The sequence below is a fragment of the Cyphomyrmex costatus genome, unplaced genomic scaffold (assembly GCF_001594065.2).
Source record: "Cyphomyrmex costatus isolate MS0001 unplaced genomic scaffold, Ccosl1.0 scaffold23, whole genome shotgun sequence".
In the NCBI taxonomy this organism is placed as follows: domain Eukaryota; kingdom Metazoa; phylum Arthropoda; class Insecta; order Hymenoptera; family Formicidae; genus Cyphomyrmex; species Cyphomyrmex costatus.
Genome location: NW_017276368.1, coordinates 1,403,147 through 1,427,371, shown reverse-complemented (window position 1 = coordinate 1,427,371; position 24,225 = coordinate 1,403,147). Strand labels below are relative to the sequence as shown.

The following is a 24,225-nucleotide window of genomic DNA, read 5'->3' as shown; positions in this document are numbered from 1 at the left end:
AGAGAGAGAGAGAGAGAGAGAGAGAGAGAGAGAGAGAGAGAGAGAGAGAGAGAGACTCGAAAATAACAAAATAGCAGCTGATACTATTTGTGTATCAATTAGAGATCATATGTGACAGCAGGATATTTCTGCATCTCCAGAAGAACGTAAAGGCTCGATTAAGAATCGTCGGATTTAACGCCTCTCAGTCGACATTATATAGAATCGTTATCCTTGACCTCCATGTGAGCATGAGCGAATAAAAAGCATCTCGACTATCTCACACACTGATGTAATGGAAAAATAATTTATTAGGAAGTACATTTTGACTGTTCTTTGTGTTTCCAAAATACAAGTGGATATTCTGTCATGATATAATTAAAAATACTACAAATATTATTTTTAATATGAAAAAATTACAGACTTTTCTACACATATACTATTTGAAAGTAATACAAAAAGTTTGACGTTGACAATTTTTTTAAAAACAATCCAGAATCTTTGATAAAAAATTATATATCTCAATAAGTAGATATGTTTTTAAAAAATAATAGATAAAATAAGAAAATTTTTGTTTAAGCTGTATAATGAATTGTCAAATATAAATATTGATTTCATTGAACCGTTTCACACACACCATACATGCACGCACGCACGCACGCACGCACACACGTATATATATATGTATATATATATATTAATACATTAATATAATTTTTATATGGAAAGTAAAAATTTCCAATTTTAATCACTTTTTTATAGAGGCTACCTGATGTATCCTTAAAATTAAAAAGTGGAGCTTGTGAATCAGAATCACGACTTCATGCCCTTTAATGCGAGTGAATAATCATCAATTATCTACCTCTGCTTATCATATCACAAACTATAATAATTGTTTAAAGTTGATCAAGAAATCCGTTAATAAAGATAAACATAAAACATACGATTTTGCGGTTTTGTAATGGGCACAACAGTTATTTCAAAAGAAAAATGTCTCGTTCGTGGAACAAATGACAATGTTCGATAATGCAAGAAATCCAAAGCGGCTGCCTCCGGCAGAGATATAGAATATTCCAGCACGTGCTCTCCTAGAAAGGAAGATCCACATTTGTCTGCGTCCTAAGGTCGCGATAGCAAAATTAAAAAGGCAAGAAAATACTGCGTGGTAATATAGGTTAAACAAATATATATAATTTTGTATGTCATACAGTTTTTGAATTATTCTAATGTGCCTTTCAAGTGTTTCTCAAATCTTACAACAATTATAAATACAGTAAATGCAAAATATATCCATGCAAAGAAGATTTTTATAAAAAAAGTTTCATTTGTAAAATAAACATTAATTAGTAATTTGTTAGAGCAATGTGTATATGTTCTTTCTTAATATGGTTAAAAGTTAAAATAACTATGTTCGTGATCTAAGATCTTAGAAGCTAAATTTCTTGACTGAATACGTTTTATAGATCAAGGTTATTTGTCATTTTTTGCTTCTTGTTAAAATATTATACTTTAACTCTTCGTCACCGTGAGTCAAAATAATCCGAGTATAAAACTCGAGTGTAAATTATTTTAAGAATATTAGACTAAAATAAAAATTTCAGAATATTATAAATTTAGAAAGTTGTTATTTTTAAAGTAAGAAAACTAATTTTTCAAAGTTAATATATTTGCGATTTTTTTTTTAGTGTTAAAATTAAATTTTTAACTATAATGGCGTTGTTCCACTTTCTGGATAAAATTATATGTATACATACTCTAACTTTTTTAAATCTATGGAACTAATACTATTGATTTGATAATACTTCAAAAATGGTTCGGATTTTTATTTTAATCCAGAGTAACCATCGTGTGATCTTTTTTGAAGTGTGACCATAAAGGGTTATTATTACATATTTTTTTAAGTAATATAATTTAATAAAAAAACATAAAATTTATTTTATTTCTCATTAATTAATGTAAACTTTAAAAAAAATACAACAATTTTTTGATATCCTCTCTTTACATTTGCATTTACTATTACCATTTTTGACAAAATTGTCAAAATTAGTGATAATGATTAAAATTAATAGTTGCTTTTCTCGTGTCATATCGTCAAAGACATAAAACCCAATAATCCATATAAATCATAATAAATGTATTAAAACTTATACAAATGTATTAATATATATTTGCATATGTATATGTTATTGATACATTATTAATATATAGTATTAATATGTATTCATTATATTTATACGTATTAATTATATTACTATATTAATATACTAATATAGTAATATAATTAATACTTTTGTAAATAGCTGATTATTCTCCCCCTCCTCCAGCAAAAAGGGAAATTAATTTAGAAAGAAAAAAGTTCACATTTCACTCACGTGAGTTAAAGCGATAAATTACGGTAAGCAATCTAATCTTTATATCGATCATAACATGTTAATAGGCCGAAATTGCACTTAGTTCAAGTTAAATTTAAAATGTCAAATTATATACAAATTTAATTATTTTTAATTATTTTCACAGGTTGCTCTTATTCAGTGTACTGTTAATTTAACTAAAATAATTAAATTAAACAATTTAATTCAAGAAATATATTCGATTCAAATTTAGTTTATTAATTAATGAATGCAAACATTAATTAATGGACGTTGTTTACCTTGAAAATAAGAAATTCAACAGAAATAAATTGATTTAATGCAGATGAAAGTTAAAAATATTAAAATGTTATTTCTTAACTCAAGAGATTGAGTTATCTTGCTGTTTTGATATTCGTATGTAATAGTGCGCGGTATATTTAGTTAGCCAGCTATTCATTTTGTTAGCCGACACTTTACATTTTCACAATTTTCCTGCAACTTAACATGATTCAAACGGTCCACGTTAACGCGAGAATAAATTTGGTCGTTGGAAACGAGAAGTTCATTTAACGTGAGTGCGTTGTCAAAATAATTCGAATAGGGTCGTTAAACGAGCCCTGTAATGCTAATTCAGAAGGTTTACATAATCATTTGTCGTTGTGATCGACAAACGGAAATATTGTGCAACCGGGCTATGCGGAACCGATCGGATAATTCCGGATAAATATACAGTTAATAGGCTGTTCAAACGAAAATGCAATATATATTTCTCTTGATTTCCGTGTTCACCGCTACGTCCAATATTTGAAATGCGTATTTTTTACGGTCCTCTTATTCACCGCGTATGTTTATCCCTGTTGTTGCGATTGCGCCAAATTCAACATTTCACGAAGAAACATTTTTGCCCGTGTAGTAACATGAAAACATTTACGTTATAGAATATTATTTTTATATATATACATATATATATGGTATATACACACAGATACTTTATATATATGTATATACATACATACTTTTCCATCCGTGCGGTTGACGCATTGGTAGACAGTTACTCGTGCAGGATACTATTCATATAAACAATATTGAAATCACTTTTTCCGCATACATGTTCATATGAAAAAAAAATGGAATATTATCGTAGTCGATGGCTTTAATTGTTGACGATTGCTCGTTGAATTGACAACTACCTATACCGTAAAGTGCACTAAATTGGAGCAGATGCCTGCGAAACAGTCGACACTCTTGTGTCGATATCGTGCTTCAAGTGAACATCCCACGTGAAAGCCATGCAATTGTATCTGGTTATAATTGTACACTTGTATAACAAATGCATTGCTTTATCTGGCCTATAAGTACCCCTTCAGACATCCATAGTGCACTCCCTCTAAAAGATAAATGAAGCGCGTCTCCAAGACACAAGCTAAGCTCTCATTGTCAGACGAGTACGGGGATATCGTGAAGAAGAAATGCGGGGATCGAAGTATCGGATAATCTCACCTTCTCGTTACAATACCTCGAGACGTGCGAGCCACTTTACTAGTAAATAGCGTCCGTCACCCTTAATTAATTTACGTTTGCCCGACATAAACGCCTCAAGTAAGATGTCGTTATTATAACAATTTAAGATCTTTTTTCATCATTTGACGTCAGTGGATTAAGTAATGACATAAAATAAACGTAACATATTTGTGACGATATATTATACGTAAATATATCGTCACTTAATCGTCGTTTTTAAATCATATTTAATGAATAAACAATAGTTTACATTATTGTGGAAAAATAAATTTATCTTACATATGGTAAGATTACATATATTTTTGTCGTGATTTTTGACGTCATATAGCTATGCCATAGGTATCATTTTGTCATTATACTATAAGTATCACATCATTGATTAATCTGTAACGTAGTCTTCATTTTTTACGTTTATCACGTATGTGTATGATATATTTTTGATAATATTATTGACTTACAGTAGACGTTAATACTGACAACATCTTGCTATTTGAGACGTTTTCCGATGCTACAAAAAAAATAAGGTATGGAAAAGGAATGCGTATAACTAGACCCGCGAGCGTCTCGCGTCGCTGCGAGCATCTCTCATAGGAGGCTCACGATGCCATCGGATAGACAATGGAGTTGTAAAACGGAACGAGCATACTCACAATCAGACACAAGAGGAACGTTGTCGTCGTTCTTGTCATGGATGCAACATGACGCAAACATGTCATCAAAACCGACATCGATTCTGCTCTTCCTCTCGCATGGATGTAAACCATTTCAACTATGCGAGCCACGCACAGAATAAACATTCCTATTTTAATTAATTCTATTAACTCTAAAATATTGAGTCAGATAGCTGAAAGCTAAACTCTAACTGAAGGTACTTCAATGAAGTCATTTAATTAATCACAAGTATATTTTCCTTCCTCTTAAATATTAAAAACGTTTCTTTAAATATTATATCGAAATATTTTATTTATTCGTTATAGTCAGATACAGTAATGTTAACATATGTTTGATCTCATAATTCCGTTTACGTTCCAAACGTTTTTAGAAATGGAAAATATTAATAAATATTATTTTCTTTAATATTTATTTTTTTATTATTAAAAATATTTAAAATTTATTTAATCATTTTTTGTCTTTAACCAAATAATTAAAAATAAGTTTGTTGCAAATCAAACTAGAAATCAAAACAAATATAATTCTGTGGATAATAGCGGTACATTGAGTATGTTTTTCAGCATTGCCCGATGATAATTGCAGTGCTAAACAAAGGGGCTGTTAGAACGGCCATTGGAGTTACGCATTATTTTTCGCAGCAGGCGCGTGCGATCGATTTATCGGTTGCAACGAAAGTGGAAATAAGGGGAAAAAAATAACAGTTTCCTCCTTGTCTAGGAGACTAAAAGAAAATAACTAAACGGTCGATGTATCTTTAGAAAAAGCGGGAAAGCCAGCCAGCATCACGTGACCTTTGCAGAAATCGATACGCTCCCTATTATCTCACGCGACCACATGTCGTTAATGAACCTTTTAATTGCTTGGCATATTTCAAATTCATCCGTTTAACAGAGATGCTTCTCTTTGGTGGAATCCGTACACATGAAAGTCCGACAGTAATGTACCATTGATCGTAATTATCTAGGATTTGTAATGCCAAAAGTTTAAATAATAGAAACGTTTTGCTGCTATGTTTGTAAATCAAACGAAGAATTACCCCGCCTATTTGTCGATAAATGCATCTGATTTGAATGGACGCTCAATATTAAAAGAGTTTAATACTGGATTTAAAAAATAACTTGAATCAAATGGACCACATTTGTCGCTAATTACAAGAATATTTTATAAAATAGGGGATCCTAACTTTGAGTCACGATATTTTGAGAGATTTATTTTATAAATGATAGTTTCGAAAATTTTTACGTCGCTAAAGTGGATGCAAATATATTACGAAAATTATGGGTTTTACACAGGTTTTTGAAATGCTGATAATACTGTTGCGCAATTGAATACCTTGAAAAACAGAACACGACCCTCATCTATGTAGGTTAAAAGCGGCGTGTGTTTTTAAATTAAGGCACGTGCGTACAAATGACACATTAGCCTTTGACATTAGATATATTACATACACAGCAAACAATTTTGAATTATCCATTACGTATTTGAGCACCATTAAAAAGAAATAGGGGAATTGTATTTATGTGTCACCTCCCAACCATTTTTGTGTACTCTGAGAAAAAGACATAGTGATGACAATTATAAAAGTGATAACTATACAAGTTTTATATGTAGAATGAATTTATATAGTTAAATAAATTATTTATAGTTATTACAACTATAAAATTCCAACAATATACATTAGTTTATTCCATTGTTTACATTAATTCTACATATTGCATAAACGTACATGGAGAGGAGAATTTATCTTAAAAATATGATAGTCGTAGGACAACATTGTATAATATTTCGAAGAATTTTCTATGTAAATCTCTCTCATTTACTAATAAAAAATAATAATAAAATGTAAAATAAATTTGATTAATTTTCCTAAAAAGTGCATGTAAGAAATCTTTAAAGTATTGTATTGTACCCAAACTACCATATTTTCAGGATAAATTTTAACAGAAAATTCTATTCGTGTAGTTGTAAGTGGTCGTAATTGTTAAAAATCCACCATAGTCAAAATTCTTCTTGTATTCAACTGGTCAATTCTTACAACTACAACTGTACGTGTTTACGCATAGCAATTATAGAATGGGTTTTATAGTTGTCATTACCATGTTTTTTTTCGATCGTGGTAATCTTATAGTATAAAAAGAAAAGAGACGAAAAGATTGACTGATTTTGTAAAATTTGTTTTTCTGTGACATAAATTGGTACGATTTTTGCTCATGTTTTTATAAAAAATATAAAAAAATGAAACTTTGCGTTTCCAGAAAAAAGAAGATACCGCGATGCCGCTTTATAGACTTAGGCAACTTCGATAACTCATATGCAATTCTTATTGACGTATTCATAATATTAAATTAGAGCAGAAACGTGTTACATTAAAGCGGAAATGGAAGTAAAACACGAATATTTAGTTCGCTAAGATTCTTTCTTCAAGCGCGGACATAATATTTAGTCCAAAACTCATGCTTGTTAAAGCAACACATTGCGTACCTGTTTATCTGGTTCTTTGCCTTTGGCGGTGATGAGTCGATCGCAATAACAGCCTTCCAGCAGAACGACGCCACTGGGTCGTGAGCAAGTCTCGTTCTCGTAATAGAATAACAGATTCTGTAACAGACGTCATAGCCGTCTATGATAAAGTTCGCTTTTCTTGTACAGTGGAGAAAACGTGAAAAAATAAATAAGCATCCGTCATATTTTTATATACGCATGGACACGAAAAATAATAATATACCATGATATTTATTAAGAATCTTTTGGCTATTTTGTCAGCTAAAAGTATGAATCAGACAAACATCTTCTTACTAGAAGATTTAACATCCTCCTTTTAATATTTTTAGTATCAGATGTGACAGATACATATTCGATGTCGAAACATAAACGTGTCAGTAAGTTTTGAAATTAAACATTTAATACAATCCGCACGCGTATCTAGAAGATATTCAATTTAAGTCAAGTCAATTTAAGTCAATATTATGTGATTTAAGTTTCCATTGAATCTCCGCCTTGTATAATGATTTTCCTCACGCTGGCAGGAATTTCTGACCACATTCAGACCATTTCCACTGAAGCTGCCTTACTCGAGCTCAGTATAAAGCATTACACGAAGCCGCCCTCTATACTTTGCACGCAGCAAGAAATTTCAGCGAGGTATTCAGGGAGAATACGGTAATTAAAGCTTAACTCATTTAAGATCATGTGCATATAACATATAAAATTTAACTTCGCACATATTTCAATTATCTTACAATGCGATATGTGTTAAACAATATTAAATCCAAATTTGTTTTTATCTTTCATTATAAAAATAATAGCTTGTAATATGCATATATATGTAATAAACCGGATAGAGAAAGCAGAAATCGTGCTACCTTGGCTCTACGCGTACTAAAATATTGCACAAATTTACCAGCTGCATTATTAAAAAATAATAAACGTCCGGGTTACGTTGAATCAAATTACATGATGTATGTGTGTTGTTGACGCAAGATTTTGCGGAATGAATATTGCAATTATACATACGCACTCATTTCATAAAGCCAATTATATTCCGGTTAATCCGCAGGATAAAATTCGCATTGGTGATACATGATATAATCTCTGAACGATTTTGCTTTTGTCGCAACCTGACAGTATCGACAAGCATCCAGAAATGTTGTAGTTGGCGGTTTAAATAGTATTGACAAACAAACAAAATTTTAATTATCCGTAATACGCATACACGCTTAATTGCACGGATTTTGGGTAAATTGCAACTCGTGCCTGTAAATTGCAGAAAACTGTTGACTGCGCAAAAATAATCGATTGGGTAATTCAGCAAAGCTACAACTTGCTGCAAGAATTTAGCATCTGTAACTAAGGAGATTTGATGATTGTATAAAGAAATTATAGCTGTAGGGTAAGGCTTCTAGTTGTGGATCACTTTAAAAAAAAAGAATTTATACTTTTATCCAGAACGGTACCGAACAACTAATAAAACGTTTAAGAGTTAATTATAATTAATTGTAGAGGCTATAAATAAAAACAATATATATACGCTTCAATTTCATCAAAATAATTTATATATTAAGAGAAAATAACCAATAAACGAGCAAATACAAGATTTTTAATAAAAATTAAATTAAGATGATATATTCTTATGATTAAAATACAAAAATGTATATACAAAATTAATGGTCGTAAAATGTTTAATCATAAGAACACGTTATTAAATTGGTTTTTATTAAAAATCTTATATTTGCTCGTTTCTAAATATTATGTTATAGATATTATTTTATTTCGGCACTGTTTTATGTTTTAATTCTAATTAAATAAAGTATTGACAATAATCCACAATTAGACTCTATGTATTAATTGCGGATCAGTTCATTAAATGCTTATATTTCAACTTAGAATGATATTGATTTTTTTTTCATAAAATCTAATGCTATTTATTACCTCCTGTAAAAGTCAAAAAGTAATCCTAATTGTATTACACTTTCAATGAATTTTTGAAGATATATATCTTAGTAACTATAGTTTATCTTTCACATTTTATTAATTAACGACATCAATAAAATGTGCAGTATTGTTGCTAATAAATAAAAACAATTGACACTTAAAAAAGATAAAATAAACGCTAAAGAATTTTGTGATATGCATTATTTGATAGAAAATAATGTAAATATTTAAATATAATATAATATATGATCCGAAACTAGTGCCTGATTCGCGTTTAGTTTGTGTTTTTTTATTTATATTGAGATAATTATATATCCTAAATAATTATCAATATACTAATTCAATTAATTCTTCGTTGCAATAAAAATTGCTAATGTAACAAGTTTTCTTCTTTACAGCAGCAAAGTAGCTAGCATATTTTGTTAAAAACGCACTCTCTAATATATTTCGTTAAGAATTTGGATTTATGTATTGAATTGATTTCTGTAAAAAATTATATATTTGTTATATTAACATTACCGTACTATTATTACACAACAAACACGGTTATTTATAAATTATAATCACTAATTATATTCCGCTGTACGACTTTGCTTCTATTTTTTAACATAGAAAACTAGCTGTCCGTATACGGAAAGCTGTAAATTTGCTAAATCTCTCTCTCTCTCTCTCTCTCTCTCTCTCTCTCTGTGTGTGTGTGAAGTTTTTAGTTATTTTAACAATTTTTTTTCTGTACACTTATGTGAATTACAAAACAGGATGTTGCAGGTATAGTACAATTTGTAATGACAACATTTGTGTTTATAGCAACATGAAACAAACTTATTTCTCAAAGTAAGAAAATAGAAAGAAAGTATCTTGGAGACAAACCTTAGATTAAGTTTTCTCGGAAAATGCATGTATACAATTTGCTGCGTAAAAGAAGAGAGAGAGAGAGAGAGAGAGAATGTCCTATTCCTTTTAATACTTTTGAATTCGCGATCTCCGGAAAAATGCAAGTATTCTTGCATGAAATGCTACAGCACCAAAATATCTGATCTTTATACAAATTCAGAGGATAAACTTATTAAGTTGGAAGAGAACAAGTTATACTTCTATTATTCAATGACTTGAAACGTTTTGTCAAGATACCTCGATTATCGCAGAATTTTGATCCGCAAGAAACGAAGCAAGACTCTATCGCTCGTGATGATATCTTCGTTTACTTAACAAACTTTCGCAAACAAAAAGATATTCCGTTTTATTTATTACTTTAGCTGAGATCCTGCTCAAGTAAAAAGAGACAGGATTGTGCCCCCTGCTCCGTATTTATTTGATCCTATTAAAACGAAAAAAGGGCAATGCTTTTCGTATTTATTCGAGTCTACTTATTGCTTTCCAGTAATCTGTTTCGGATTCGATAAAGTGGTAAATCCCACGGCACTTCGTAGATTGTTTATCTTAAAAAATTAAAATTAATTAAACAACGGACTGGAAAACTTTTTGTTTAAAAAGTTGAAACTCATTTTCGATACGATAACACGACTTTTAATAGAATAATTACAAGTTTCGTGTCTGCACCGTAATTGAGCGGCTTCATGATCGCGAAAGCATATAACGAGAAGATTTACCGCTGGCTTAAAGGATCGCGAAATATTAGAACGAAGAGAAGAGAGAAAGAAGCGCGCACGAATGTGTGTGTGAATTTTCGACATAGATGCTCCCAAGAGTCGAGGTATCTGTCGCGAACTATATCGAAAGTTCTTCTCTTAATTGTATCAGCGAGTTGGCTAGCCCGAAATGCGCCATAAGACTTAATGAGGCCTCATTTCCGAAGTTTGTTAGTCCACGAGTAGACAACATCCCCGTGAGCGAAGAAGTTTCCACAAATCGAAGATGAAGTCTCATGCACCGTACAAGTTTGTGCAAACTTAGATATTGTTGTTATTTTAATTTAACCGCTATTAATAGTTGAAAATTTTATATTAAAGTATGACGTCGTTTTATTAAAAATTATGCTAACTATACTGGACTGAAATGATAACTTTGTGGTAACTTCTTGCAGCGAGTAAACTTCTTGTAAAGAGTCTTGGCGATTAATCTCGGAGAATTACGAACTGTGTGTCGTTGCGAAGTAATGTTAATCGCAAAGTTTGATTTTCTTCTAGACTGTCGGGGAAGAAACTGTGTATTTCAGAATAATGAAAAGATAAATTTACGTTTAAATTCAGATTCGAGCGTGAGACTCTCTCAAATCGGATCGCATAAATTGGATCTCGCCCTGTTCGGTACAGGTATAAATGACAGTTCATCAACAAACAATTCACTGACCTGATAGAGAACAAACCATCGTTGTTGCCACTTGGTGGAATCAGCTGTCCGTTTGTACAAATATCCTGACAGCGAATGATCGTAATGTGCTTTCTCTGAGAGCATGACCAGTTGAGAATCATTTACTCTCACTGCAACACACACAGACACGTAGACCTTGTAAATAAGGCAATTAAATGCATACACGGAAAAAAAATGGTTTTGTTATAGTATCCAAGAATTAGGCTAAATACAAATTTAAAACTTTAGCTTGAATATAGATTAAAATAAAAACTTAATTGGATCATCAAAATAATTATGTAGGAAATTTGAATGTGACCCTTAGAAATCTAATATTGATCAATTTGTTACTCAAAAACAGGAAGTAATTATTGTTTTCCAGTAATATTGGCAAGTATCAGATTTTTCTAAAAGAATGAGCAAAATACTGTTGTAATGTGTATGTAAAAAATTTCAACATTTTACAGCAACTTGAGCGTTCTACATAATTATTTTTGCTGGTCCAACAAACTTATTTTTACTTTTGTATCTAACTAAACTTTTAGATAATTCAGTAAATTGTTTTTTTCATGTAGATATTCAAATTTTAACATGCACAAAGAAATTCAATATGTGCAATATGTCATCAGTGAATTTTCTGAGTACATTTGCAAAATGAAATTTGAACAATTCGTTTGCAAGAGAAAAAAAAATCTGTAAAATTTTATAAAAATTTAATATCAGGAGTATCTTTTAAAATATTACGGCAAGTAATTAAATTACTTAAATTATCTCAATTAATCCTCTCTCTTTGTAATGAGTTCGCGTTTGAAGCGCGTCTATGAGTTTTATGTTTTACATCGTTACTTTTCGGAGAATGCATTAATTACGCGAACAGAGATCTACCTGCGCGCTTGCGAATCAACGTAATGTGTACAAACGTAAAATCATATCTGAATTGCGAAATCATATACTAAATGTATCTATATATTTTGCATGGCACAACAATGCACTGTATCACGATCATGCATCAAATTATTTCGTTATGCAACCGTTCCAATAGTAACGCTCAAAGTATCGACGAATCTTGTTTGCCGCATCGCATCAACGTAAATATTAATAATCCGCCGAGTACAATCCACGGTAACAAACAACGGCAGGTCTCACCGTTTATTACAATAAATCGACATCCGACAAGTTGCAAAGCTCCCGTGATTAAAAAACGCGTCGGTTGAGAAATGAAGTAATAAAATCCTGCGGAGGCAAACAATTCGCAACTAAAAAATTGCGCGCGATCGATCACAGCCGAATGGGAGTTTAATCGGACACTTGGGTGGCCGCGAATGGGTCGTCCACGTCCGTCGCGCGTGCAATCAGAGAGCCACTTTCGAGAGTAGATTTCAATCTCCGATATGACGATACGATTTCTAGTTCAGTTCCGTGCAAATGCAACTTTGGTTTAACTACAGAGCTTCGCAAGCTCGCTCGATCGACGCGAGTTCCGAGCTGTGCCGTAGCGCTCTCAAACTCGCGCGGTTACAGCGGTCGTTTCTCGTTCCGTTTGTCGAGATCGCGTGTTTAACTTTAGCGCAAAGATACGTGACATTTGAGAAACTTTGTTCCATTCGAAGAAATCGAGCTGCAAGTTTCGCCTCGCTGCGTCGCGTCGCGTCGGTGGATGGGAAAACTCGCATAATCCGCACCGCATAATCAGCGCATGTACGTGCGCCGCGTGTGAAAAATGGAGCGAGAGTAGGATAAGAGCGCGCAGTCGAGACTGCGATACCGATTATTATTTGTATTTATATGCTTGCACGGGGATGGAAAATCTAATCTCGATATAGCGTGGAAAATTTTCCAGTAAACAATGGATTTATTTCACTTTATATAAAGCAAGCACTATCGTTTTTGACGAGAGAGGGCAAACTTTCCAACGCAAATATTGTAGTTCCGAGAACGGGGATCACGAACACCTTTGATACCTTTGATGTTCGCGCTTGTATATTTAATATATAAACCCGTAATAAAATATACTATTTATTTGTTGAAACAAAAGCACCACTGGAAAATCTATGCGATTTTATTCATACATTTCACACGCATGCTGTAATTAAAAACCACTTTATGGTTGTCGATCAAATAAATAATGATTAATACATCTCCTGGAAATAGCTAAATAAATTCCTAAAATACATTTTAGGAATTTTATAAAGTGCGTTTAATTGTAATATTTCAATTTCATTTAATACTGCATGAAGCGTATTCGAATATTAAACGTTATGTAGTATTGATCAAGAAATCAGAGAATTTTATAACTGTATAAATTGTAATTAATGTCTTTTTCTCAATGTTTTACTTTTATTTAATAACGACATGTTTAAAGTAAATATGTATAATAACGATCTTTAATTCGAAGAATTAATTAAAAATCCTAAAACTTGTCCTAATCTCGTATTCATTATACGATTTTGTTAATCTCCTCAAATTTGATATATTAAATAAAAGAAGAATTATTTTAATATTACACAGTAAAAAGCATTTTATATTTATGTTAAAACTCGTACTTGTTCAAATTTTTCTATCCAATTTTTAACATATTCGAGTGTTAATTTAATGTAATATAATTTGTAATGTAAATATTTTATGTTAAAATAATATTCCATATTTCTTAGTGTTAAAATAATATAATTCGTAAGTAAATAAATAGATAAAAATAATGTATTTTAAAACGTAATTTCTATAATAAAATGAATAAAATGTGTATTAATTTAACATTTTATATAAATGTTAAATTTACTGAAGAAACTAAGAAAATAAATGTTTCCACAATTTATCTACAAATTGTATTAGTGTTACTTTTATCCTTTGTGTTAAATTTTTACATAATTTTCTAACATGTTTATGTTATGTTAAATTAACACAAAAATTTAAATCATTTGAGACACATGAAACGTGTTAAATTAAACAGAAGTTATCCAACTATGTGTACACAAAAGAGATGAGTGTCTTTCATTTAGTGACACAGTCGATACAAATGTCGTTCTACTTTTCTTTGCATTTTATGAGTAATAAATGACGGAACAATACTTATGTATCACATATGTATATCGGTAAATAGAAGGCACCCATTATTTTCGTGCATTTCAATGACAATAAACGAGATATATCTTACCAGCTTTTTGCATTTTGGGACTGAGCATGATTGCAGGTCGTTACCAGAAAAGGTGCCTCCCCGCAGTCGTTCTTCACAGCGGTGATTGATTGTCCAAATTACCTTGTTTAGATTCTAATAATATAGAAAATAATGCCTCGACGTTAAGCGTCGAGAACGTATCTCGATCGGTTTTGGAGACGTCGGTCCGCGCAGATTCATCAGAAGCCGTGCCGTTGCATCTGTAAAAACACGCGGTAGAAGAATCCGTTGGATAAATAGCGCAACACGATTGGATCTATGTCAATAAAAGCGTGTTACCACCATCAACCATTCACAGAGGTAAATATTGTTGACAGATATCATTAATATCTATTAATATGTTTATCGTTACGGAAACATATTGACATCCGATTTAGCTGTATTGCCGCAATGCATGGTATTATCATGTTTCATCACAGGGACGCTCAGAGATAACGTTAATTTGTATAAATCAGATGGATCATTAATTCACGATGAGTAAATATTATTACGAATCGATTCGACGACGTAACCAAATTATTCATATCCCCGAACAAACATGAAAATTAATGTAACTACAAAAATATGTACTAATACGTAATTTTATGGCGACTAAATTGAAATTGTATAAAATTAAATTTGATTTTATCAACACAATGTATCAATCCAAAATCCTAATTTATCGTATTACAAAACTGCTTCGGAGCTCCTATTTTGTAACTATTAATGACAGTGTCAACAACAATATAACAAAGAAAATGGCTTGAATTGGAGCCAAAACGTCCATGTACTATAAAGTAGGTGTAATGATAAAGGAATAAAAGACATATTATCATAAAAAAAATTTAGTTTGCTTCTGTGTTATACTCTTAGAGCTCTTTGCTTATTTTATAATTAAACAATGTAACAAATTGCCGTTAAGACTTATGCAGGGTTTACGACAGAAGTCTTAGCGGTTGTAAGGTCTTAAATTGTGAAAAATTAACCAATCATATGACAAGAATAATCGACTATAATTGGTCAATTTATTACATGTATGGAGTCATATCGTGGATTTTTTGTTTTTACCTTGTAAAGGGGCGAGCAATCGTTATAGTAGGAAATTAAAGCGATGGCATACGCAAGGCAAGGACCGCGGAAATAAGATCTTAAACTATTTGCGATTAAACTCAATTACTCGAGTACTTAATAGCTTTAACGATAGTGCTATTACTGCGATTTCAATAATAATCGTCAATGATAATAACGAATTGAACGATTACTTCCGATTCCGGTTACAATTTTTTCCGATTACAATTGTTATGCTTCTTTGTACATATTAATCCTTATTCTGAAATATCGATCTGTTAGAACACATTAATCATTTCAAGTTCACGAAAAAAATGCTAAAAAAACTAAAAACTTCATTCACTAATTCAATAAATCTATAGCCATAATATATACGGATAGCCAATTTTCTATGTAAATTAACGAAGGTATACAACTAAATAAAATTATTAGTTAAAATGACACACATATTTTTATTATTATAATCAAGAAAATTTGTTCTATTAACAATTTCTATATTGTAGAAAAGAATTAGTTGAATTACCATACTAACAATTACTTACAAATGTTTTGTTAAACCATCAAATCTTTTTAATTATGTATAGATATTGAACTCGCACAGCGAGCTATAATTTTGCTAAATTATTCAATCTATCTTTTTTTGAGTATTAATAAAAAAACGTTATATCAGAGTAAAATAAAAGGCATCTCAAAAATGCCACATACTGAAAATAATACCAAAGAGTTAATATCTTGTAAAATATATATTTATGTTTTAAACAAAAAAAATTATTTTTATTTTAGGCAAGAAATATTATCTCTGTGCGTTAAATAAAAGATTCTATAAAAAATACGAAACTAAAAATATTACAAATCGGTTTCGCGAAAAATTGGAGTTGCAACAAAATCTTTTCTAGTAGTTTTCAGTTCATTTTTATGCGATATATGAGATACCGCTATGGGAGAACAGTAAGAAAAAGATAAAAAGACATGTTTTTTCAGATAATTTCTTTGTTTTATTAAATAAAATTATTTCTTTTCTTACATAAATCGGCTTTTTCAGTTGTTTGTGTAATGCTATTAAGCTAAGAACCAAAATCTCCAAAAATGAATATTGTACGTATGTATATTAAGAGATATTTCACATTTTATTATTCTCTAACACATTCTGATATAAAATATGATATACATATCTTGTAAAAAGTATTCATTTTCCAATGACCTTATTTTGTATGTAAAATGAGAAGAAGAATCGATCAATGTAAAAAGAGACGTAGCGGCATTTGAAAGAAAAAAACAATTGCACATTGCAGATGCACTGGTGTATCTATGTGCAAAGAATAGAATCATCAATCGATCAAAGGTCAAAGTGAATACTTTATACGAGATATTTTATATCTTATATATTAGAATAAAATATGAGATATCTTGTTACAGAATTATAAAAAGGATTAATCTATACGTTATATACAAAAACATTTCGAGAGTAGAAAACAAGAGGCTAAAATAGTGTTCCATGTACATGAAAAGTACCGATAAATCCTAAAATGTTAAAGTTGATTTTATCGTTATCTTTAATTATTTACAGGAAAATAATTTGCAACACTGTTAATTTTACACCCTATATATAATTATATTATCACTATATAATAATTTTACGCGCAAAAACTCAGTAAAATCGATGAAAATTAATCTACATATATCTATATATTATTGCTTATTTTATGGTTTGTAAATATCCCTGTATTTACGCCAACAAAATGATTAAAGTAGGATGAAATTCGTATGTAGTCCGTTTACAAGTGAAAATACCCTGAGTTATACGATAGCTTTTTATTTAAAGCTCGTGAGTCGCGCGTAGCTCTAGGAGTTTTCCGATAAATACGCCCAGCTATACGGATCCATTTTTTTTATAACACTCGCCAGATATACCATTTTAAAAATACCTCTTCATATTTTTCAATTTTATAATTAATTACTTTATTTGTGTTATTTTTTTCTGTTACTTTCCAATTTTTGTGATAAATTTTTTTTAAATTACGTAAAAATGCTATCGACTGTTAGCCCTAATTTCAAAACCAACGCTGCAATGACAGAAGAGAAGATAGTTATAACTCTCACGTTCTCACATAATTTAAATCCGCTTTCTGCCGACGTTTGCATTCACATTAATGAGTCGTGATAAGAGCTTTTTCCCGAGTCGATATCTGAATAAAGATCGTCACTTCTCCTGAGAAAATGTAAAGACTGCTGTTGAACGAAATTCAAAGAGACTACTAAGAAAGAGAACTGAATGAAATAGAAAGAAATTGACATAATTTGCAGCTTTGAGATGCGAGAGATAAATTTTTGGAAGGCGGAAAAGAGATTGCTGTTTCGTTTTGTATGGAAAAGCTGTTTCCAAGTTTCTCCCCTCTCGATATATGGACGTATATAGAAATTGAAAAGAGGGGGTGAAAAGAAAAGAAAGGTCATGTATAGATAAAAGAAAATTCAAAGTATCTTTTTCACAGTACCTGCACGTACTTCCACTCTTCCCGCGTTTGCCCTCTTTTTCGCCAGCCACCGAGTCTTCCGCGAGAAATCCCGCCTCGCCACCTGTTTGTGCGTGCTCTCAAGACCGCATGCCGTATAATCACCACCCCCTTCTTTTTCTCCGCCGCTCCGTACGACCCTCTCGAAAAATTACCAATACTGCTCGTCTTTCTCTCTTTCCTTTTTTTTTTCTTCTGCGGTCGCGAGATCACACCGGAAAAGATCCGTCGGCGCGTGCCACCGGTTTTCTCGCGCTGATCCTTAACAACGATTTACGACGTCGACTTTTATTTCCGATACGACCAAGGCGGCGATGTAGACGCGTACGATATAAACGCTGGCGAAGACGACGTCCCGTGATGACGGTCGACGACAACGGCAACCAACGCTCTTCTCATGGTCGGGAGACCCGGCGACCTGCGATGCTATGATGTTGGGGGTTGCGACGTGCCTGACGCGCGAGGGCAACCGACCGACCGACAAGCTCCGTCCACCGTCTATATATCGCGACACGCGCGCGTCCACCGCCCCGTGAAAGGATCCCGGAGGCTGCGCCGGATGGGCCCACGAATGCGCAAGCTCGCGAGCCTCGTAAACTCACCCTCTGCCTGTAGGCACCTCACCTTCTCGCCCTTTACGAGCAAGAAGGAAAGATAGAGGTATAGATAGACAGACAGAGATAGCGAGCGAGCGAGAGAGAGAGAGAGAGAGAGAGAGAACTGTCTATGCTGCTTGGCCCTTGCTAAGCCACCTTGGATCCAACCTCGAGAACACCCCCGTTGGCCATGCAATCCAGGTCGAACCAAGTTGGATTGTATATACTATATTAGCGTTAATAGCAAAAAGAGTTTATTTTAGTCCTGAAGAAAATCCCTCGATGGATAAGCGCAACAAGTACAATATACTGGTCAAAACTTCCTGAAGTATATAAACAAATATAAGTATGGAAAATGCAATACGAAATGAAATGTAATACAAAAAGTATTATTATTATTATTATTATCATTATTAATGTAACGCATGTTATATACATATGTAGCATACGTGTATACATTCTTTACGATTCATTAGTTTTTCTCTATATACATACATATTTTTTAAGTTTTTAATTTAATGGACGCGCTTTTCTCTGCTTTCAAAGAAACAGTCCTGTTTGAAATGAAATATTATGACCTAGCTTCCATTAACGAAGTATTCTATCTTTACAATTTGTTTAGACTTTCATGATTTGTCCGCTAAATATGAGAACTCTTTATATTAAAATTAATGAAGTAGTTTGATATTATATATATATATATATATATATATATATATATGTACGTACGAACAGAGATATCACGAAATTCACGGGGGTAGCGTATTTTGCTTCCGGAAATTAATGTAATGTGTTGCTCTATGACAAAGACTACATTAATTGTGACCCAACCTAATCCACTAAAATGTACATTTTTGCATGTTTTATTTATAGCTAGAATGAATGCTCGTTATGAGTGCTCTTTTGATACAAATTATCCCATCAAAGAAGAAATTTTTCTTAAAAGATTTTTATTCAAAGCTATTAAAAAAGTAAAGTGCATATAGCTTCTCATCTTTCATGCAAAAAAAGTATTAATTAAAAGTATATTAAGACTACTTAGTTCTATTTCAATAAAAAGCAGAATTTTGTTTTAGGGACAAAATTTGCATTTTTTTAAACTGGATTTCTGAGAACATTTCAATTCTTGAGTAATTTATAATATTAAGTTGATGTCTCTACGAAATGAAAAATCTTTTTTACATATTTATCTTACTTTGATTATTTTATTTTTTGTGTTGTGTAGTATCTAGATAAAAATTTATGTAGGTACCTTTAACTGGTACGTATATTTATAAATTAGTATAATTTCTTGTACCTATATCTAGGTGCATTTTAGTCACATTTAGAACGATACTTTTCTGTACTGAATGCACGTTCAACAGACATTTAGCGTAAAAATATATTTCATATAAATATTTTTTGTATAATTAGATATATGGTACACTTTAATACAATTCTTTTCAGTTTGAAGAGTCCACAAACTAACAAAAGTGTACATTTACGAGATAATGCAGGACAACAAATTTTAACACCAAGACAAAATAATTTGTTCAATGACAATTTTAAATATTTGATATTTTTAAAACATAATGCATAAATGTTGAATAAATTATTTGAATAAAATATAATTAATAACTTTATAAGAGTATTACTTCATTTTATTATACAGCATATTGAATTTACTCATATAGAATATTTATGTATGTACAGGGTGTAACAGCGACATACAGGTCAGTATAACGGGTTGCCTATTCATGCAGGCGTACGCGTTTGTTCACAACTGCGTAGGCTTAATCATTTAGACGGTACAATCACTCGCATATCTTTATCGCGTATAAAGTTTGTAGCGTCCGAAGTTTTGATACATTTGTGACAGATTTCAGCAATTCTTTAAAACGGAAGTTGAAGAGATGATATAGATTTTATATATATATATATATATATAATGAATTTTATTAAGAAAATCTTAGATCTTCTTTGTTATGAGAAAGGCTCTATTATAATTGATTATAAACTAAATTAGAATATAAATTATATGTTATAATTTTATTACTTTTTCGCTCGAAATGTTTATGCACAGTACGAAAGTCAGCAGTTAGCATATGTGCAAATTTCAATAGTCGACTAACGAATTTGATTCATTGTAAATTTAAGTAATAAAATTATAACATATAATTTATATTCTAAATCAAAACTTTGAACACTACAAACTTTATACATGAAAAAGATATGCGAGTGATTGTACCGTCTCAGTGATTAAGTCTTACGCAGTTGTGAACAAATGCGCGAGCCTGCAGCACGCATAGGCAACCCGTCATACTGACTTGTATGTCGCTGTTACACCCTGTACAATAAAATATATATAATACATAAATGTTATGTGTGGATACATGAAATCATAAATGCCTATTTATTCTGAAAAATTTTTTAATAAATGTTAATAAATAAAAACTCCTTTTAGATGTGTGTGTGTGTGTGTGTGTGTGTGTGTGTGTGTGTGTGTGTGTAACGTGTATTTGATGTATCTTTATATACTTAGATATTTTGTTTTTCTAGTACCTATATATCTGTACTTAAATACTGAAAATAAAGTATCTTGCACAACACTATATAAGAAAAATTCTTCCTATAATCTTACCCCAATACTTTTAACACAAAGTAATAATAAATATTAATTTACAAGAAAATAAATGTATAATTCAATTTAAAAAGATTATATTACATCTTGTAAATGCATCAATGAGCGGTTATTCGAAGAAATAAAATTACGAAATGATAAATTATTATATTAAACAGTAATTTTTATCTATTCTTTTTTTCTGTCTATGTACATTGAAAAAAAACTGTAATATATAATAGCTCAGTTACTAAAATCATATTATTGCTTTTTTACTTCAAAAACGATACAATTCAAAAAATTGTTTCTTAGAAGAGGAAAAAGTTATTAACTAATCAAGTAATAGCTAAAAGAATTTATTGTTAAAGCTTCTGTTTACTCCTACTGTATTTTCAAATTATGACGTTACAGAAACGTCTCTCTCTCTCTCTCTCTCTCCCCCTCCCTTGAATTTCGCTTGTTTAGCGTCGAAATTGTGCTCCTACTTGGTGGCAGAATGCTGGCCGTCCGTGACCCTGTCAGTGAGATACCGTCTGCAAGGCTTGTGATTTCTGGTACTTCTCAGAGATCGGGCTTGGGTCCACTATTCTTCATCTTATATTTTCTTCACTTTGGCAACGAACTAATGTATTGTAAATATAATTTTTACGTCGATGATCTGCTCATTTACTTACATATAAGATTTACTACCTTGGTGAAGCAATCCGCAGAGTCAACAACGATATATTGACTGCATTGCCAACTGGGTTTCTGCGAATAAATTTAAGCTGAATTCCTGTTAAACTACAGTCCTGATTCTGGGAAGATTAATTGTAAGTATATCACCTAAATTGACATGTGCGAATTGCCTCCTATTATTCGTAATAATGTTATTTCCTTCAAAGATTATATTGAATATCTTGGATTAACTATTTATAATAATCTATCTTGGAAGAGAAAATCGCTAAAGTGTGCTCTAGCGTTAATGCTTCCCTGTACCAGCTTAAGATTTGTAGGCAGTTGATTCCTGATTAATTGGCCAACTGATTGTATTCTTGATATTTTCTCACATAGATATTATTGTTATACGATTCTTTCTAACGTTATTGGCCAGTTTAACTTTTACAGAGGTCTTTAAAATGCTTATATCAGATTTATCTTTCAACTGAGATAAACATGTAATCCTATATATGTATATTATGTAGCATTAAGATAGCTAAGAGGGATTATTTCATTAGTTATCTCATCTTCACTATTTTCAGCTATAAGAGACTTTGCCACTGTTTTTTAGCGAATTCAAATTTAGAAGCGATGGAAAACTGCGTAACACTAGAACTTGTATACGTATTTATGTGCTCGTACAGCCGTTGTGTCAAATTGAGCTCTTTAAAAAATCTTTCAGATATATTATGCCGTTGAACTGTAGAATGGGTAGGCATCGCGGAGCAACGTCTATTAAAGCGTTTAAGAGAAAAATTTTAATCATCTTCTAGTGATCGATAACTAGGTTTCTATATATGTATATGAGCGGTGTAAATTATATGTGAAATATTTAAGAGTTAAATGCACTTGCGTTTCCGTCAAAATTAACGTAGCTCTTCGTGCGTTTTGTTTTTGCGATAATTGTTACACTTTTTTATCTTTGTGCTACTTATGTATCCTTCTGTTTCTGCGTTTAAGGGGACTCTGTCTCGAAACGCAAAATAATGCTTCATCATCATGGTTTCTCTTTTGTGTTTCATCAATTAATAAATAAACCATATATTTGAAAATGAATTATGTATAACTAAAAACAAAACTAGCTATGTTCACAGTTATGACAAACTGTCAAATTAATAATATTATATGTATATATTGTACATACATACATATAGAATTATAAATATGATTTAACTTGTTTCTCTCCGAAACAAAAAAGTAGTTTTTACTGTTTTCAGTATATTTTATAAATATGGTATTTAGTTTATTAATTACATATGTCGTTTTATTGAAAAATATCATTAGTCAATTATAATTTGCAAAAATTTTTATCGTGTACTTTCTCGCTGCTGATGTTATTATTCTGAGGTAAAAGTAGTAAGTGAACAGAGGTGAGATGATTAAATATCATTTCGTTTCACAATTTAAACAAAAATCACACTTTTTAAGTTGTATAACGATAGTGATAACTTTTTTAATCTCCCCCCCTCTCTCTCTCTCTCTCTCTCTCTTTTTCTCTCTCGATCTCACTCTCGCTCTTTTTAGATTGTAACAATTATGATAATTTTTTATGAATAAGTCAGTTTACTTTTGACGATTAATAGGATAATGTTTAGCTAACACATTCGTAATAATAATTTAAAAAATCGTACTTTTTGAGTTGTGATTTTTATGTTTTTTTAATTATATTATTTTTAAAGTGAGTATTTTTTTAATAATATGTTCTACTTTGGTAATCTGTATAAAAGACGCCAATATTGGAATAATTCGATGTTGTGCCAGACGTAGGCGCCATACAGAAAAGGAAATAATTGCGAATGCAAAACGACATAATTGACTTAGCGATAATAATGAGCAAACAGTCGCATTGTTCCCCACAAAATGGAATTATAGATACGTTCCTTTGGCTATAATCGGATTTACTATCGTCGACGCAATCGGTCTATTGTAAAGTGCAACCGGGCACTTCCTGTGTCAGATGTGACGATGAATTCAGCATGAATGCAACAGATGCAACTTACCGCCTCCGGATTTACTGCGAAGCATGTCGCCCGCATGCATTCGTCACGTATACTGTGTGGAGAAATGTTCTTTCCTCCAAATTGTGTATGTGCTTCAAAGGGGAATTTCGAGAGTTTGTATACGTTTGAACATTATAAATGGAATATTACACAGCATTATACGTGAATATATCATGTATATATGTATACGTATAGAGATTCATATTACGGTGAAAGCTTAAAACAAAGTTTCTTGCTTTACATTTCTCAGGATATAACTTTACATAAAGCAAAAAACAAAGAGATTTTTTTTTAAGTACGCGCCTTACAAGCAACGTTTGGTCGTATGTATGTAT

At 31.4% G+C, this 24,225-nt stretch overlaps 1 protein-coding gene across 1 annotated transcript in view; it reads right to left on the bottom strand.

Moving 5' to 3' along the window:
- Window positions 1-18,458, bottom strand: part of LOC108773971 (ras-specific guanine nucleotide-releasing factor 1) — a 75,503-nt gene extending 57,045 nt beyond the window's left edge. Inside the window, exons 1-4 of the mRNA XM_018539962.1 lie at window positions 17,979-18,458; window positions 14,416-14,636; window positions 11,265-11,395; window positions 7,005-7,121 (exon numbers count right to left, since the gene is read on the bottom strand). Coding sequence (XP_018395464.1) covers window positions 7,005-7,121; window positions 11,265-11,395; window positions 14,416-14,443 — 276 coding nt within the window. The 5' untranslated portion in view covers window positions 14,444-14,636; window positions 17,979-18,458. The remainder of the gene's footprint in view (window positions 1-7,004; window positions 7,122-11,264; window positions 11,396-14,415; window positions 14,637-17,978) is intronic.
- Window positions 18,459-24,225: the final 5,767 nt, after the last annotated feature.